The sequence below is a fragment of the Magnolia sinica genome, chromosome 6 (genome assembly GCF_029962835.1).
Source record: "Magnolia sinica isolate HGM2019 chromosome 6, MsV1, whole genome shotgun sequence".
Classification (NCBI taxonomy): Eukaryota; Viridiplantae; Streptophyta; class Magnoliopsida; order Magnoliales; family Magnoliaceae; genus Magnolia; species Magnolia sinica.
In genome coordinates this window covers 42,403,164-42,423,115 of record NC_080578.1, presented here as the reverse complement: position 1 = coordinate 42,423,115, position 19,952 = coordinate 42,403,164, and the positions used below count along the sequence as shown (strand labels likewise).

At 36.6% G+C, this 19,952-nt stretch overlaps 1 protein-coding gene across 1 annotated transcript; it reads left to right on the top strand.

Moving 5' to 3' along the window:
- Positions 1–202: 202 nt before the first annotated feature.
- LOC131248706 (mitochondrial import inner membrane translocase subunit Tim13-like) lies at positions 203–19,048 on the top strand. Its single transcript, XM_058249112.1, has 2 exons — positions 203–431; positions 18,503–19,048. The coding sequence occupies exons 1-2, from the start codon at positions 303–305 to the stop codon at positions 18,650–18,652; spliced, it is 279 nt and encodes a 92-aa protein (XP_058105095.1). The 5' UTR covers positions 203–302; the 3' UTR covers positions 18,653–19,048.
- The last annotated feature ends 904 nt before the right edge of the window (positions 19,049–19,952 follow it).

The following is a 19,952-nucleotide window of genomic DNA, read 5'->3' as shown; positions in this document are numbered from 1 at the left end:
GCCACAAATAGAAAGGTTAGCATGTTTCCCATCTAGCATACTTTTTCAGTATAGTCTATCCACGATGGGTCACAACATATCAACGGACCAGATCGTCGAACCATTGGCCCACTTTCGAGACATAAGAAGGCGCGTACACCGTGGAAAGATGCAGGCCACGTATACTGTACATATAAGCCCTCCAGTGTTGCTAGGGTAACAACGAAAGAGTTTGTACGGTTGGCGACGGCCGTGGAAGGAGGAGAGGTGGAAGGAAAGGCTGCCGCTGCTACAGCGATTTCTCACCGTCGAAGTAAAGGAAAATGGACCCCTTCTCTTCATCATATTCGTCCAGCGGTGGTGGGCCCTCGTCATCCCCTCCATCCACCGAAGCTCTAATGGATCAGGTCAAGAACCAGCTTGCTCAAGCTTATGCTGAGGAATTCCTCGAGGTATTTTGCTATCTTTAACTTTCCTTTCATTGAAGGAGAACGATCACATGCGTTCGAACTGTGTGGGGCCGACCTGTGATGTGTATGTGGAATCCAAGCCGTGCATCTGGTGCGCCTCTTCATGAGCACTGTACATCCCAATGTCGAAAACTGAGGCGGGACACACCACAGGGAGCATTGTACAGTCACGTATAAAACCCATGTATTCACTTGTTGTGGCCCGCCCAAATTTTTGAATGGGTTGCGTTTCGGTGTGTCCCTTCATCAAGGTGGGCCTCACCTGATGTCTGGGTTGGATGACATATACACGGCACAGTGGACCTCACATTCCATCTTGAAGTTTCTATGGTGGGCGTCCCCCTCCCCAGTGTCCCCATCGTTACCTTTGGTGTAGCCCACCTGAGTTATGGATCGGAACGGATTTAGGAGATAGGCCTAACATTGGTGGGCACACATAACGGACAGATTGGATTGCACTCACACATCACAGTGGGCTCCGCACAGCTTGAACATATGGTAATTGAGCATATGTTTGAATGCATGTGATCATTTTTGTTGAATACACTCTTCAACATGAGGAAGTATTTCTGTCAGCAATTTTCTCATGTGATAACATTTTTATCGAGTCGTTTGTAGATTAGTCTTACCCAAGAAATCCAATGTGACCAAGTAACCGACGGTTAGGATGAAGAATAGTCAGTTGTTGGGATTCAACAACAAATGCACATCAATGGGAGGTTAGGATTGTCCGACCAATTTGAATTTGGGTTTCATTTTGCGCATGTCGAGAGTTAGGATCACCAGCTTGTGCTTCCCCATTGGAGCTCTGTTAAGAAACCTCATCCTGAACTGAATGTGGACTGCTGGAAGGAAATTTTGAATGGTTCATTTCAACTGAAGTGAAAATCGATGGTCAGTATCATCTTTTGTGCTTCATTATTGGATTCCCTTGAGGACCCAATTCTATTTTGAATTTGCCATGAAATCAGTACTTATGTATTAGTGATAGCATGATGTGCATTGTTGACTTAAATCAATCCATTGCTACTACTGAGGCTGCGTTTGGATGTCTAATCAAATCAAGTTTTTAGTAGTTTAATTCAATAGGACTTTCCAATTAAGAAAAAGAAAAAAGAAAAAGTAGTTTAATTCAATAGGATAGAAAGTGACTAAAATTGGGGCTTACCTGTTCCAGTGATAAGGTGAGACTAGCCCTCCAAATTTCTGTTACGATCATTACGGGTCCTACTCGAAGCGCATGCAATTACAAATGCGGTTTGACAGTCATTACGAATGAAAGTGGTGCCACAACTTCGGTCAGTTTCCAGAATTTGGCTGAATGAATTGCAGTTCAGTTCAATTGAGCATACAAATGTGCCAGTCTAAGGATGTGTTATGTGTAGAACCATTTTGATTCCTTTTCAGAGTATCGTTTTGACTGCACCACAATGAATGCCCCCAAGTGGTATTTCGGGCATAAGCCGCATAACAGATGCTAGCACAATGAGGCTTTTCCCAAACGGCAACTGAGGTGAACATTCAAATGCATCCAAGTATTGGAAGTGCTTCGGTTGTGACATGTTAGATGTTGACTGTTGACTTGTATTGAAAGAGCACTTGAGCGGTTCCTTTCCACTGATGAAAGTTGCCTCCATTAAGTCTATGAGGAATCACAATAGAAAGTCAAGTTTGTTGATTGGTTACAATAGAGCAATTAGATAAATGGAAGTGAGTTTCCTATCTCATAGAAAGTTCATAGTTGTGGATATGATTATGTGATTAGTTGTGTTGGAAAGAGGACAAAAAGAGGAAGAATTAAGTTGGATAGGAAATGGGAATTTAAGCTCTTCATGTGTGGTGAGCTTTGTAAGAGGCGGGAAATTTTGGGCATGTGGGGCTCCCAATTGACCAGGAATTCGTTGTTTGACTCTTCTTCTATTAGATGTTGGATGAGCATCCCATCACTCAGGCGTTTGGTTTTTGGCATCTTCCTCACTTAGAATCGTTGCTTATAAGGAAGGCACTTCAGGGGATGAAAGTTCCAGCTAGGTCTCCTCTGTAGAAGGGGAGGAAACGCTGGAACCTAACATACCTTTTCTCTCTTCATCTCTTCCCTTCATCATGTTCCTTCTTCCCCCCTTGTTCCTTTGAGATCCAAATTCTAGATCTCGATTGTATTCTTTGGTTATCCATCTTAGCCGTTAGATCTAAAGAGTGATATCACCTTGTCTTTGCTTATGATAAAAGCACAATGTTCTACTGAAATGTGCTTTGCAGTAGTGAGGATGATTGATGATGTTACAAAATTGAGTCTAATGTTTAAAATCTTTAAAGTAGAGGAAGCCCAAGAATGGGATGCTGAAAGGTGTGCCCAAGAAGAGGTAGGGGCATAGTGTATTCTTCCCCATATAGATAACGCATAAGTTTGGTTATTTCATTATTTCTTTATGAATGAGGATGAGATTTTTACCATTACTAACAAAGTTAGCAGAAATACAAGGAGATATCCTTAGGTGCATAACAAAATCGAAAGAGCCAGGGAAAGCAGTGTTTCAAATAGTGCTCGTAGTGTACGCTACGTAGCATAGTGCTACATAGCGTGGCTAAATAATGTAAATCCGTTGTAGTGTATGCTACAGCTATGTAGCGTAAGCTACAATGTTTTTTTCTTTTTTTGAAGTTTTGTTTGTTAAAAATTGTGTAAAACTCACATTATTAAAAAAACTTAAACCTTTCTTTGTCTATTTTCACTTAAAATGGTGGTGATCCTTTGTTAAAGTTGGTGTGAAACTCGTATGCTAAAAAACCTTGAAAAAATTAAAAGAAAAAGGGTTTTCAAAAACTCCTCTTTGTATGGATGACATCTGAAAAGTAGAGCTGAAGTAGTCCTAGAGGGGGGGTGAATAGGACTATGCCAAATAATCGAATACAGTGCTAAATAAGTAAACAAATCAGAAATCTCAATTGCATTAGAATTGAAACGTTGATTCAAAATGATTCGTAGGACAACCTTCACCCAAACAAGTTTAGGTAGGACAACCTTATTTCACGAATGTGAGAAGAATCAAAATTCCAAACTGAGCAAGAGTAAATAAAACTAACAATTACAAACATTCACCACTTGTAGTAAAATGAAATTACAATCATTTACCACAAACGTAATAAAAGCATTCACCACAACACTAAGAATTATAGTGGTTTGGTGTGTCAACAACCGTTCTCAAACAACCACACCTACTCCACTCGCAAAATTACAATCCACGTAATCTTGGCTTTCACTATGAATAAGGTTTTTATAGGGTCACCTTAAAACTTGATACAGTTGTGATTTTATTGAGCTATCACAAACAAAAACCCTTACTGAGATTTTTTGGCTTATCTCAGAAAAACCAACACTGAGATTTTCTGGCTATCTTAGAAAAACCAAACGCAAAATGTAAATGTATACTTATCTTCACCGTAGAAGAAGCTGTAGTCGTAGAACCACTTTTCTTGAAGGTCAAATGTTTAATGTTCAGTCCAATAGAAAAGGTCCAGGGTTCTATTGATTTTAATTAAATTTAAACCAATGGCTACTTGTATTAATTCCTTTAAATCTCAATAAGAAGAGTATTCACTCTCTTTTTAGAATCAGAATGACAGAGTTTTGAGATTAAGGAATTAAACAAAAAAGCTATAAAATGATTTATAAATACCATTTAATAGCTTGGCAATAACTGAGGCTTCTTTCTCTCTTGCAGAAGGATTTTGATAGACTTGAATGCATTTTCGGATTGAGGAAAAACCTCAATTTATAGGCAAAAAAGTTGTTCCTTCGACCGGCCTAAAGCAGTCTTTGACTGGCCCAAGCACCGGATTTAGTTCCAACGGATTTTCAGATTTGAGCGGGATAAGATCCAACGAATCTTCAATTGGTCGAAGGTCATGCTTAACTGGTCGAAGGTGGTCTTCGACTGGTCGAGGATGCCAAAATCCGAACTGATTTGGTTGCTGGACTTCGAGCCGAGAAACTCTTGACTGGTCGAAGAGTGTCCTTCGACTGGTCGAGGAGACCACTTGACTGGTCGAAGGTGTAACAAAATTTTCTATTTCATTCAGTTTGTATTAGGATTGGTCGAGAAAATCTTAGGCTGGTCGAAACTCAACCTAATACAAGTATAAAACCCAAATTTATATATATTTTGAAAGCACCTAAACCTAAGGTCTTTCTAGGGTTTATAATACCTGTATGGACTGAACTTCATTGTCTTGAAGTAGATTAGAGACTTAACTTCTCTAAGGAGCTTGATCTTCTACTAGAACATTAGTAGATCTTGAACTTCATGTTGTCTTTCGAGCTTGATCTTCAACTTTATCTTGAGCTTGATCTTCTACAAGATCTTGAACTAGGCTTGAACCTTGATCTTGAATCATACTTGAAGATCACTTGATAAGATGTTTTGACTACATGAAATTTGACAAATAAGGTGTGAAGTGTGCTTTAAACATTATAACACTTACAATCTCCCCCTTTGTTAATTTCGTGACAAAACACTTAGTATTATAATTATCAGAATGAAGCCTTGTACTCTTGTACTCATGTTGTAGAAGATTGATGAAGATTTCAAAATATTTACTACTCCCCTTCAATTTATACTTCTCATGTATTATGATATAAAACATTCCATTCCAAAGCATTCTCCAAGCATTTATGTATCATTTATATATTCAAAACATATATTCAAAACATGCCATGCCATTCTTCAAGTAATAACTAATCCTCTCTCCCTTTTTGTCACAAGTTGACAAGGGAAGGAATAGTTTATCTATCAAGTAAATGAGATATTCAATGAATTAATAACCACAAAACTTAATAGAAGAAGAAATAAACATGTGAAAATAGCAAGGAGATAATTAGCATATGAAATTGTCAAGATAAGGGAAATAACATCCAAAGAGTTTAAGAGAGTGTGAAGAAATCATCCAAGCAAACAAGTAAAGTTTAAGTTTTACAACCCCATAGATATAAGAATTTAAATGAAATGATCTTAATCAGATCTAGAGAATGGAGTAGGTAAAGAAGGATCAAGCTGATGCAAACTCCTATTGATACGATGGAAGTACTTTTTCATGTACTTCATTGAAGATTTCTAAGTTTGTACCGGGTTATCTTGAAAGACTTGCAAAGCATTAATCTTCTCCTCCAAAGATTTAAGACGATCATCAATTTGAGAAGGTTGATAGTCTGGATCTTTTGGATCATCTGACTCGTCGAGTTCAGCAAAAATGTCATCCGTTGAAGTGTCTTTAGGTGCATGTGCTTCCTCCTCTTCTTCTTCTCGTTGGCCAGGAAGAAATTGCAGATTCATTTTATTCAAATTGCTATTGTTAAATGGTAATTCCGACTTCGGTGCCTTGGACGCAAGAATGGTGACATTACAATGTAAAGCAATGCATGTCATGAGGTAAGCAAATGGAATAGAATCATGACCAGGATGAAGACGAAATTGAATAATAATGTAGCATATGAGAGAAGGAAGACAGACTTGAATACCAGATGCAACCGAATGGAGGACACGAGTCATAAAGGAAGTTCCGACTTATTCCTCGATCTAGGATAGACTAGACGTAAAAGTCCTATGAAGAACTCGATACTTTGGAAACATTTGGTTAGCACAGAGAGCATTACTGGATTTCCATTCAGCATTAAAACGAAATAATTTATGAGTAATCGCTTGCCGTTTAGAATGAGTCATTTTATCAGTTAAATTATCAATTGGAATTGCATCTTCTGCAACGGTAATCTCAGTCAATGCCAATATAGTATAGCGATTCACTGTGAAGGTCCCTTCTACGAATTTAATCGTAAATGTAAGCTCTTCTAGAGACACATCACAAATAGAAGCGTACATTGCTTGCGCAATGGAATGGTAAGCTGTTCTGCCCCAACCAAGAATGTCATCCCAACCGATATTGGAAAGAAAAGGAACAAGTTTAAATGGTGTAATGTGATCAAGATTGACTGTATGCTCGATAATTATGTCTCTTGAGCGGAAATCCCTAACTTGCTCCGAATTTTTTTCGGGGCCCCCTTAGGGTTCTCACATTAATTGGAGTTGACCTAGTGGATGAGCTACCACGGCTCTTGCGTGTTGTCGTTCTTTTAGTACGATGCTCCATTTAATGATTGCACAAGAAATAATTAAAGAGAATAGATGGATTGAAGCTAGATCAGATTTTACGCAAAACTCACCAAAAAGAGGGTTTGAAAACAACAATACATCCCAAATATGAGATTGACTAGCAAAGATTAACCCAAAACTTGAAGGAAATCGAAAAATAACCACTTACAAGTAAGTTTGGAAGTTGGGTTCGTCGAGTGGGGCACTGGCTAGTCGAGGAAGGTGGAAATGAAATGAAAAAAGTGATTTTTCCCTTCTTAGGGTGAAATTGCGTGGTCCTCGACTGGTCGAGTACGTACTCGACTTGTCAAGGGTTCGACTGGTCGAGTATGTACTCGACTCATTAAGAAACACAAAAATCTGAATTTTTTTGACATGAATTTTATTATTAATTTTTTTTTTCTAATTATCATTTTATGCATTTAAAAAACATAAAACAAATAAATGTATAAACAATATGATTAATTAATAATACACAAACCAATATCATGCTTTAAATTGGAAAATCTATTCCTGTCGAGCGGTTTGGTCAGTATGTCTGCAAGCTTCTTCTCAGTTTGAATGTACTCTAGCACAATACTCTAATTCTCGAATATAATGATATCGAATATCGATATGTTTAGTATGAGAATGTTGGATTGGATTTTTTGAAATATTAATTGAGCTCGATTTATCGCAGTATAATGTCATTGTATCTTGCGCAATACCATAATCAGCTAACATTCTTTTCATCCAAATAAGTTGAGTGCAGGCATTACCAGCTGCGATATATTCAGCTTTAGCTGTTGAGAAAGATATAGAATTTTGTTTCTTTCTGAGCCATGAAACTAAACAGTTCCCTATGTAAAAACATCCACCATTGGTAGATTTTCTATCGTCAATATTTTCTGCCCAGTTTGCATCAGTATATTTGGCAATTTGTATGGATATATCATGCGGATACCAAAGTCCCAAGTTAGCAGAACTTGCGACAGATCTGATTATCTGTCTAACAACAATTAGATGTGATTCCTTAGGATTAGATTGATATTTAGCACATATTCCAATACTAAAAGCAATATCAAATCTACTAGCAGTTAAGTATAAGAGACTACCAATTATGTTTCGATATAGATGGGAGTCTACACTTTTACCCGATTCATCCTTTGAGAGTTTAAGAGTTGTACTCATTGGAGTATCAAACTTCTTTCCATTCTCAAACCCAAACCTTTTTACAAGGTTCAAGGCGTATTTGGTTTGTGAGATGAAAATTCCATTTTTAAGTTGTTTAACTTGTAATCTAAGAAAATAGTTTAGTTCACCAACCATACTCATTTGGTTTGTGAGATGAAAATTCCATTTTTAAGTTGTTTAATTTGTAATCTAAGAAAATAGTTTAGTTCACCAACCATACTCATTTCAAACTTGGATTTCATTAGATCTGCAAACTCAATAGATAAGTTAGTGCATTTAGATCCATAAATGATATCGTCAACATAGATCTGAATTATCAGTGTATGATCTTTATATTTCTTGACGAATAAAGTTTTATCAACATTGCCTATTATAAAGTTATGACTAAGTAAAAATTTAGTCAATTTTTCATACCATGCCTTGGGAGCTTGTTTCAAACCATAGAGTGTCTTTTAAGACGGTACACATGATTTGGAAGTTTAGGGTCTTCAAAACCCTTAGGTTGTTCAACATATACTTCATCATGTAAGTCACTGTTTAGAAACACACTTTTGACATTCATTTGATATATTTTGAATTTCTTATGACATGCAACTGAAATAAATAATCTTATGGATTCATGGCGTGCAACTGGTGCAAATGTTTCATCGTAATCAATACCTTCTATTTGAGTGTACCCTTGTACAACCAGTCGAGCCTTATTTATGATAATATTATCTAATTCATCAAATTTATTCTTAAAAATCCATTTGGTTCCAATTATATGTTTATTAGTAAGTCTAGAAACCAGGTACCATACATCATTTTTGACAAATTGATTTAATTCTTCTTGCATGACAATTATCCAACTTTCATCGGCAATTGCTTTATTTACATTGGCCAGTTCAATTTGGGAAGTGAAGCAGACATAATTATAGATATTTTCTAATTGTCTTCTTGTCTGAACACCAGTATAAGGGTTACTAAGTATTTGATCAGTCGAATGGTCTTTCACGAATCTTATCTCAGTATTGATTGATTTCGATGAAGAGTCAGGTATATCAATTATATTGACTTCATCATCATCTTGACTTGAGTGGGTGTGATTTGTCGATCATCAATTATTACATTTATTGATTTCTGAATCACCCCAGTTTTTTTTTTTATTAAGAACCCGGTAAGCACGGCTATTTAGAGCATAGCCTAGAAAAATTCCCTCATCACTCTTAGCTTCGAATTTTCCCAAATTTTCTTGGTCACGTAAAATAAAGTATTTACTTCCAAACGTTCGAAAATATTTAACAGTGGGTTTTTTATTAAACCATAGTTCATAAGCTGTTTTATTTTTAGATTTTCTAATGTAAACACGATTTATAATATAACATGCAGTATTAATAGCTTCAGCCCCATTAATTTTTTGGTAGTTTCATGCTATTTAACATTACAGTAGCCATTTCCTGTAAAACTCTGTTTTTTCTTTCAACAATTCCATTTTGTTGAGGTGTTTTGGGAGCAGAGGATTCATGTGATATACCATGATCATTATAGTACTTTTCAAAATTGCTATTCTCAAATTCCGTGCCATGATCACTTCTAATTTTGATCACAAATATCTTTTTTTCAGTCTGAATACGCTTTGAAAATTTTCTGACTTGATCAAGAGTATTTGATTTCTCTCTTAAAAAGGCTACCCATGTATATCTGGTGTAATTATCAACAATGACCAGAAAATACTTCTTTCCACCTCTACTCTCCATTCTAGTTGGTCCTACTAGATTCGTGTGGAGGAGTTCTAGAGGTTTGGCCGTGGCTAAGGAGTTCACTTTCTTGTGATTACTCCTAATCTGTTTGCCAATTTGATATGCGCCATATACTTTTCTATCTTTTTCAGCTTGGGTAAGCCACGTAAGTGATCTCTTTTGCTAAGCTTATAAAGGTCTCTATAGTTTACATGTCTAAGACGTTTATGCCATAGATCAGTCTCGTCTGTTTGGACCATGTAGCATGAATGGTTAGATGAGCAAGAGTTATCAATAATATAGCAATTTTTAGAGGTCCTATGACCATTTAATATTACATTACCCTTCTCATCCGTTATCTCACATCCGTGATCAGAAAATTTCACACTGTGTTTACTATCATAGATTTAAGATATGCTTAAGAGGCTATGTTTTGAACCTTCAACATAAAGCACATTTTCAAAGAGAGGTAAGTTAGGAAGTTGTAAAGTACCTTGGCCTATTATTTTGCAATTGCTTCCATCACCGAAAGTAACTGAGCCGCCATTTACTTCTTTGATATTCGTGAATATCGCCTTGTCACCTGTCATATGTCTTGAGCATCCACTATCCAGGTACTATCTTGAGTGGCTAATGGCTTTGAAAGCTGTGTGGACAATAAGACACTTAACCTTTGGAATCCATTTTATTACGGTTTTAGGTTTAAGAGTGACTCTTGATTTTCGCTGCATTTGGGAGTTAAGATTTATTCCTTTTCCATAAACTTTATTTTCAACTGAGTTGGATTTTAAAAGCTCTTTAAGCAAGTCCGCAATTTTTTCAGCTAAGGGAGATTTATTATTCCTTTGATGTTTATAGCTGATGGCATTATTATTTTTAGGAACTTGAAAGGGTTTCGAGTTTTTGAAATCACTACGATTAAAATCTCTTAAAGTCTTACCTTTAGAGTTCGAGGATTCTCCTCTTATGAAGATAGGAGCAGAATCCTTGGATTTCAAAGAGTTACCTTTAATATAACCCAGACCAGACTTGTCACCACATTTTCTAGATGAGGTTAACAATTTTTCAAGCTTTTGGTCACCATGGGTATATTTCCAAGTGTCCTTAAAACTCAAAAGGGAAGAAACTTCAAGTTTTGGTTTCTCATTTTCTGTTTTGAATTTTTCTAGTTCAGAAGATTTAAAACTTAAATCTAATTTTGTTTTTTCAAGATAATCTGAAAAATGAGATTTTTCTAAAACTGTATTTTTAAGTTCTTCTTTTAGTTTAGCATATTTCTCTTTTTGAATTTTCAATTTAACAACAATTTTACAACTTTCTCCGTATAGGGCATTGTAGGTTTCTTGAAGATCGTCTTCATTTTCATTTTCAGGGTCACTCCTGAGATTTTCATAGTCATATATATTATAGCTATCTGAGGAAGTGACTCTGGCTATTGTCATAAGAGCTTTCACATCATTTGCATTTACATTTTCTTGTTCTGATTCATTAGACTCAGAAGTGCTTTCCGAGTCAGATGATTCATTCCAAGTAATTATAATGCCCTTTCTTTTTGACCTATCCTTTTTAGGACATTTATTTGCTAAGTGCTCATATTCATGATAGTTGAAACATTTACCGTCCTTAGTTTTAGATTTCCAAGAATTGGATTTTCCTTTTCTTTTATCAGTTGATTTTTGAAAATCTGATCTTTTCTTATTTTTGAAAATTCTATAAAATTTCTTAGCTAACATTGCCATATCATCTTCATTTTCTTCAAAATCAGAATTAGAACTATTTTATTTTGAAATAGATTTAGAAGATTTAAGAGCAATAGACTTAGCTTTAGGAGTCTTAAAATTCAACTCATATTTTTGAAGAGAACCAACTAACTCCTCAACCTTCATAAGATCAGTATCCCTCAATTCTTGAATGACAGTAACTTTAGAATTGAATATCTTAGGAAGAGATCGTAGTATTTTTGCGTAAACCTTGCTTTATGGGATTCTATCTCCTATACCCCACATGGAATTTACTATGTCATTTAGTTTCGTATAGAAGTCCATGAAAGTTTCATTTTATTCCATACGAATTTCCTCAAATCTGGTAGTGAGGATTTGAACTTTTGATTTCTTAACTATAGAAGTTCCTTCATGTGTTATTTCGAGAATATCCCATGCTTGCTTAGCTTTATCGTATGAAATAATTCTTTTAAATTCATCAGGCGATAGAGCGCAAGTTATGGCATTTAAGGATTTAGCATTAGCACTGCTTTCACTTTTCTGAGCTGCAGTCCATAAATAGAATGCCGTTTCTCTCATGGATTTAGTTCCATCACTGCCTAATACTTCAGTCATAGGAGGTTTCCATTTGGTCACAGTGGCTTGCCACACACTTTCATTTAAGGATTTTAGAAAAATCCTCATTTTGGCCTTCCAGTATGAATAGTTAGAGCCATCAAGGAGGTGGCCTGGTAATAGATAAATTGTCGAAATTTGACATAATACAGCTCTAGATCTTAACTCAAGGAAGTTAATCCAAAAAAAATAAGCAACCTGCTCTGATACCACTTGAAAAGGAGAGCTGAAGTAGTTTGGGGGGGTGGGGGGGGATAATCAAATAAAGTGCTGAATAAGTAAATAAATTAAAAATCTCAATTGCACTAGTATTGAAATGTTGATTCAAACTAATTCGTAGGACAACCTTCACCCAAACAAGTTTAGGTAGGATAACCTTATTTCATGAATGTGATAAGAATCAAAATTCGACCACAAAGGTAATAAAAACATTCACCACAACACCAAGAATTATAGTGGTTCGGTGTGTCAACAACCGTTCTCAAACAGCCACACCTACTCCACTCTCAAAATTATAATTCACATAATCTTGGCTTTCACTATGAATAAGGTTTTCACAAGGTCACCTTAAAACTTGATACAGTTGTGATTTTACTGAGCTATCACAAACAAAAACCCTTACTGAGTTTTTCTGGCTTATCTCAGAAAAACCAACACTGATATTTTCTGGCTATCTCAGAAAAACTAAACACAAAATGTAAATGTATACTTATCTTCACCGCAGAAGAAGCCGTAGTCGTAGAACCGCTTTTCTTGAATGTCAAATGTTCAATGTTCAGTCCGATAGAAAAGGTGCAGGGTTCTATTGATTTTAATTAAATTTAAACCAATGGCTACTTGTATTAATTCCTTTAAATCTCAATAAGAAGAGTATTCACTGTCTTTTTATCATCAGAATGACAGAGTTTTGAGATTAAAGAATTAAACAAAAAAGCTATAAAATGATTTATAAATACCGTTTAATAGCTTGACAATAACTGAGGCTTCTTTCTCTCTTGCAGAAGGATTTTGATAGACTTGAATGCATTTTCAGATTGAATAAGAACCTCGATTTATAGGCAAAAAAGTTGTTCCTTCGACTGGCCTAAGGCAGTCTTTAGTTCCAACGGATTTTCAGATTTGAGCGGGATAAGATCTAACAAATCTTTGACTTGTCGAAGGTCATGCTCGGCTGGTCGAAGGTGGTCTTCGACTGGTCGAACATGGTCTTCGACTAGTTGAGGATGCCAGAATCCGAACTGATTTGGTTGCTGGACTGCCAAGAAACTCTCGACTGGTCGAAGAGTGTCCTTCGACTGGTCGAGGAGACCACTCGGCTGGTTGAAGGTGTAATAGAATTTTCTGTTTCACTCGGTTTGTATTAGGACTGGTCGAGAAAATCTTAGGCTGGTTGAGCCATAACTTAGGCTGGTCGACACTCAACCTAATATAAGAATAAAAACCCAATTTTAAATATATTTTGAAAGCACTTAAACCTAAGGTCTTTCTAGGGTTTATAATACCTGTATGGACTGAACTTCATTGTCTTGAAGTAGATTAGAGATTTAACTTCTCTAAGGAGCTTAATCTTCTACTAGAACATTAGTAGATCTTGAACTTCATGTTGTCTTTCGAGCTTGATCTTCAACTTTATCTTGAGATTGATCTTCTACAAGATGTTGAGCTAGACTTGAACCTTGATCTTGAATCATACTTGAAGATCACTTGATAAGATGTTTCGACTACACGAAATTTGACAAACAAGTTGTGGAGTGTGCTTTAAACATTATAACACTTACAACATCTATATTGTACTTCATACTCTTGACCTGTGGGATTTTTATTTCTATTCATAATTGTAAGTTGGGACCAATGTTATCAAAATTGTACGATCCACGATATGAATCATACGATTCATATAGTGTCGTCCTAAATAATCATACGATTATTGTAGGAATTGTATTGAATCGTACAATAATCGTATCGAATCGTAAGATAATTGTGGACTGCCTAAATGGGCTTAAAAAACTTTAAAAATCTAAATTTTATTTTATTTTATTCAATTTTTCTTTTTCTTTGTACCATTTTGCCCATAAAATATGAAAGAGGCTCTCCCTTATTAAAAATATCCTCATTTTTTTTTCTTTAGAGAGAGAGAGAGAGAGAGAGAGAGAGAGAGAGAGAGAGAGGATTTGGGATTTTGATATTTGAAAACCCAAAATAAAGAAGTCAAGATATCTTTTTATTCACAATGGAATCGAATGCCATTTTTTCTAACATGATTTTACTCAAGAAAGGTACAAAAGAATAAATTTTTTTAAAGGACTCTTGTATGTCTTTTAAGGCAAATTTCTCGAAAGACAACAAAAGAAAACAAAGGAAAACGACACGAATCCTTTACTATCATGATATGTGTAACATATACATTTTCTCAATTGATAATATCATGATATGTATTACTTTTTTGGTACATGTTGATGGTAAATGGATGATTAATGAGTTTTTAATCTTTTCTGATTTACTTAATCTTTTCATATATATATATATATATATATTTGTGAATAAGAGAAAATCTTACGATTTACGATACGATAACGATTTTGACAACATTGGTTGTGACTTGTGGTTTTTAATTTGAAATTATTAATTAAAGTGGATTGTGTAGAAAGTTGTTGATGTGATAATTATTTGAGTTGGTTTATGACTTTATATATGTGGATTGGCTTTTGATAAATGATAATTAATAACTTGTTTGAACATGCTTATACTTGAAAAAATGAATAATTTTTTAGGCATTTTTATATTTTTTTGTTTTTTTTTGTTTTTCCTTTCTATTTATCATATTCATCATATTTTTAAATTAAAAAATAGAAATATCGACGTTATTTACTCTACATGCTACAGAGGGCTGAACACTACACAAAACGCAATTGCTATTTAAAACATTGAGGGAAAGAGTTCCTAATGATAATCTTTTGATCCCCTCTTCATCAAGGGTGTTGGTTATTACATTTGCCCTCATTTGGACATGGGCAAACAAAACGTCTGGTCTTGAAGCTAAGTCCCTTATTTCCATGGTGTGTCGTAAAGGTTGTTACGTAAAGGTAACGGTGGCAACTGTTACACGTAATAGCGTCGTAATGGCGGTAACTGCCGTTATGGAAAAAAAGACCCGTAATTACTGTTAATAGTTCGTTAAATCCCTTGTAAAGGGCATAACAGCCATGTAATGGTCTGTCACTGGTCAGATACATGTTTTTCAGACTTTTTTTCAACGTTATAGGACAAATATAGGTTTTTTGGGAGTTTTCTTCAATACAAAAAGAGACCGTAATGGCTGTTATAGGGGCTGTAACAGCCGTTATGACTCATATCGTAAAGGTAACGGTGGTGACCATTACGGCCACCGTTACCGTTATGGAATAACTTGCTTATTTCATCAACATACAAACATTCTTCTCCCATGGGTAGCTCCATGTGGTTCTGAGATTAATGTCTATTTTTTGTTCTTTTTAGGATTTTCTTGTATCGGTTGTGTTTTATTGCTTGTATTATATGGCCTTTGAATGAGATGAACTTATTTTGGATATGATGCATCATTATGGCTAACAATGCATAATTTTGTCCCTTAAAGGATGGAAAATTGTTATGCATAGTTTGTTTTTAATGTTTGGAGTTTCTAAGTTTATGATTAGAGCTTTGCTAAGTGTGCACCCATGTGTGCAATAAAGCTGATGTGAAGATATGGGTTGGTGGACGAGGGCTTCATCATTGTATAGGGCTTTATTTCCATAGAAGTCCGTGGCGTCAGTAAAACATGGAGTATGGGAAGGGGTGGGTTTTGCGGTGGGACATGGGAGAAATATTAGATTTTGAGAGGATAGGTGAGTGGGAAACCAAAAGCTAAGCAACTTGTTTGCAGGGGTTTCAGCTGATGTTGGCTTAAGGGTGGCCAATTGCTTTTCCATGGTTGGAGAGGAAACAGTATAGGCCCCGCTCTGCAGACAGAATTTAGAGGATGAAGAAATTGTTGAATTTGTTAGCTTGATGGAATTGTTATCTAAGGTTTATCCAGTTATCTCGGAACCGGACTCAATACTATGGCTAAAAGACAAGTCCAACAAGTTTTCAGTCAAATCCTTTTATTCCTGCATAAGTGGGGTCGATTCAAGTGGCGGGATTCATCCGATTGCATTTGTTTTGTGTCATGATGCTCCCTCAAAGGTGGCGGCTCTCACACGACTGGTACGGAGGAAGGTGTTAGCAATAGATAATCTTTGCAAAAAAGGTCTTGTTCTCCCAAACGCATGTTTGTTGTGGCTTCAAGACGAGGAATCGGTGGATCATTTTTTCATCCACCGCGGTTTTGCAAAAGGATTGTGGGACCGCCTTTTCAAATTATTCGAGTTTCCCAGGCGTTGTCCAAGTCTGTTGATAGTTTTCTATTGACGTGGCATGGCAGGGGAGTTGGCAAAACTGAAGAAAAAGATTTGGCAACTAAGCCTGCTAGCGGGTTTAGGTTATATGTTTAGAAGGAATAACCAATGTTTCAGGAATAAAAAGGGTCAGGTCTTAGAGGTTTTTATCAGGGCTAAATCTTTTGTCATGGAATGGACAGTAGCTGCAAAGGTGATTGAGTAGTTTCTGGTGTGCTGGCAACTTCTGTAAACTTTTTCTTTCATCTCTTTTGTAAACATCTGGCTTTGGCCTGTTTAGTAATATAATTATCGAAGTTCAAAAAAAGAAGAAAGATTTTTAAGCACCACAAGACGGTATGGCTTTCAATAGGCCAGGCCGGCTAGTTCGGTAGCCATGGCCATACCTAGTAGCCGTGGGCCTGGGTTCAACTTTTGGTGCCGTTTGATAAACTGGAAAATAAGCTCTGAAAATTAAGTGCTGAATTGTAATTTTGAAATACTTTTAGGGATATTTTAGTCAAAAGTGCAAAGAAATTTGAATGCACCATGTCACCACCACTTTCAGCATCCACCCTTCATAATTAAGTGAAGGGAGGGAGCTTAAAAAAAGACCCATAGTTTCAGTGAAAATTAATTTAAGCACTTAATAATCTGGATTTGCCAAACGATCTGAATTGTGTAAGTGCTCAACGAAAGTGATAAGTGCTGAAAATAACTTTGATCAAACGGCACCTTAGGCTCATTGACCAGGTCACGTCTGAATCTTAGGCCAGACCCATGCTTGGATTTGGATCTATAAACATTTTTCCATAGAGGGCCGATCTGAGCTCAAATCTAGCCATATGCATGTCCATGTTTCCATGTTTTAGACTTGGGTCTAACTTCCAGGCCTGCAAATAGATGGACTGGGTTTCTGTGACATCAGCCCAAGCAGGAAATGAATGTTCTCGTAAGATGATTACTAGCTGATTCATCTCTTACTGCCAATAGAACTTTGAGGTCATGTGCTAAAGGAATGTGGAAAACGGTTCGGCTGTTTCAATAGAATTATGGAAGGAGTTGTTTCCAATTCCAACTTGCATTCTGTTCTTGTGAAATGGAACTAATTACAATTAGGCTTTATGTAGAAGCATGTTTGGATAAATGTTACGATCCCAAGGGTTTAATGGCCTAACTTTAAACGTTTCATCAGTCTTGGGGCTTTTGGTGTATTGGTTTGGATGTTAAGAATTGGTATCAGAGTCAACACCACGTCCTGTGTTCGAGTCACAGAAGGGGTAACCTGTGGAAAGAGCAACTTGGATCAGAGTGAAAGCCTCCATGACGTGGAGAGGGCTACTTGGACAACCAGATTGCAACTATCATGCGTTGTAAGGGCTACCTAGAAAAGAGGCCAAAGTGAGTGCCGCCACAGAGTAGGCTGCCGTGGACATCGGCTGCGGAGCATGGTGAAATGGTATGATCCCAAGGGTTTAATAGCCTAACTTTACAAGTTCCATCAGTCCTAGGGCTTTTGGGGTATCAGTTAGGTTCTTAACAATAAAGTTTCGGCCATTCATTGTCAATCTAGTTCTGATGATTGGGTCCATCTTATTTACATATTACCATGGGAAAACTGCTACATTATTACTTCCAGGTTCCAACATTGCTTGCATATAGGGGTGTATACTTACTGGGCCTGAGTTTGTTTGTGTCCAGGCTTTTGAACTGGTTGGGCCAGGCCCGTTCAGAATGTTATTGTTCTTAATCCGGCCTAGACCCCAGCCCCAGCCATTCACCCCTTGTTGCATACATTACTGCTGCTTCTGTAGTGACTTTGTTAGCTGCCACAGTAATGAATCATAAAGAGGTCTTACATGATGTTCAATGGAAAGAAATGGCATTGCTTTTGTTCAACCCAGCAATGATTCAGGTGGGTCCCACCTGTGTACCTAGCCATTCGTCAGGTGGGACCGTCATTTAATGGATCATGGCTCACAATCTCCCCAATCGTATAACAATGACATTAACAACAGGTGGTCCACATTTAATGGACACCCAATCAGACGGTTAGGCTCATCGGATGGTTAGACATTTAGGGTCTCCCCATCTGCCATGGGCCCACTTCATGACCAGTTTGGATCTCGAAAAGGTGGGCCCCACATACAGTTTTGGGTTGACACATGCTAAATCAAGCATGATGTTTTTTCTTCGTTTGAGATTCCATCTGGTCAAGAGTCCTTCAACTATGCATTACTCAACAGTAATTTGCTTCACTATCTTTTACTTTTCTTGTTCATTCTGCAGACGGTAAGGGAGAAATGCTTTGCAAAGTGCATCACAAAGCCAGGGACAAGCTTGAGTGGGAGCGAGAGTAGTTGCATCTCAAGATGCGTGGAACGCTACGTTGAAGCCACTGGTATCATCAGCCGAGCACTTTTCAGTTCCCCGCGATAATTTCCATCCAATCAATCATTCAGATCTGCTAAAGGTTTTGAGAAACTGCAGGTGAGGACGAGATCAGGTAATGGGTTTCGCCATTATCGACATTTTCCGTTCATCCTTTATGATGCAGTGACTCTGATCTACTTTCGCATCCCAGAGTAAATTGTAGACTACATTGAGTTAGTTTAGTACATTTGGATGGATCAGTCATATGCATTTGCCTCATTGCATGGTGCATACTTCTTGATTTTGATCAAACAGAAGCAACAATTTCTCATTCTAAGACAAGCAGTGTATGTTTAACGTCTTTTGACAACATGCATTGGCTACTATTTTCCGCTGTTTTCTTAATGTATTTCCTTTTACATTCATAGTGGAAATATTTTTTGCATGCCAAGGGAGATTTCTGTACTATCTGATCTACACTTGCTTGCTTTGTATCTTGGGCCATGTTTGGAGGTTCGTGGTTTTCAAACAGTCATAGTTTGCTGGCACGAAATTGAAAGTGAAATATGTTCAGGATGTTCACATTTGGGTTGTAAAATGCAGGAAGATGGAAGCTTGCGTTTGGGTTCTTATTTCATTGAATTTTGAATATTCAGTTTAATTAAGAGGGAAATGACAAAGTTTGATGATGTTTCCTAGCATCTATGATGAACAAGTGGGCATCATATCACAGTCAAGCCCAACTAGAAAGTAACACAAACTGCAATTTGGAGCTACACCATCAATATGACTGCTGAGGAAATGACAATTTAATAATCTCTGCTTTATCAGACTGAATAGCGTATAGCATAGCGTTTACCCCTAAAGTATGAGGTGTAAGCTACATAGTTTGTATCTTAAGCTACACACTACTAGATTGTCAATCAAGTTCGCTCTTGGTTGCACCAATTTCATGATATTTTCCACCAAATTGGACTGAGTAATAATGAAATTTCATGATATTTGGTGCAACCAAACACAACTGAAAATAATAGGAAAGGGCAATGATTAAGTATAAAGGTTAAGAAAGAGCAACGAGACTGATTTAAGAATGTTACTTACATTATTTTACTAAAAGCATTGAAAAGATTAACTAATTGTTATTGAAAATAGAAAAAATATAACAAATCATTGAAAACATTAATTGATTTTAATGTCGTCATGAAAAATAACTTGTAATTTGAACTGTGTAGCATGTAGCGTATGCAAATTATCATGTAGCGTAGGATACACATGACTTAACTATTTTCATGAGTTATGTAGCGTTAGGGCAATGGTACGTAGTGTTAGCTAAGCTAAACATTGTATAGCGCAAGCCATTTAAAAC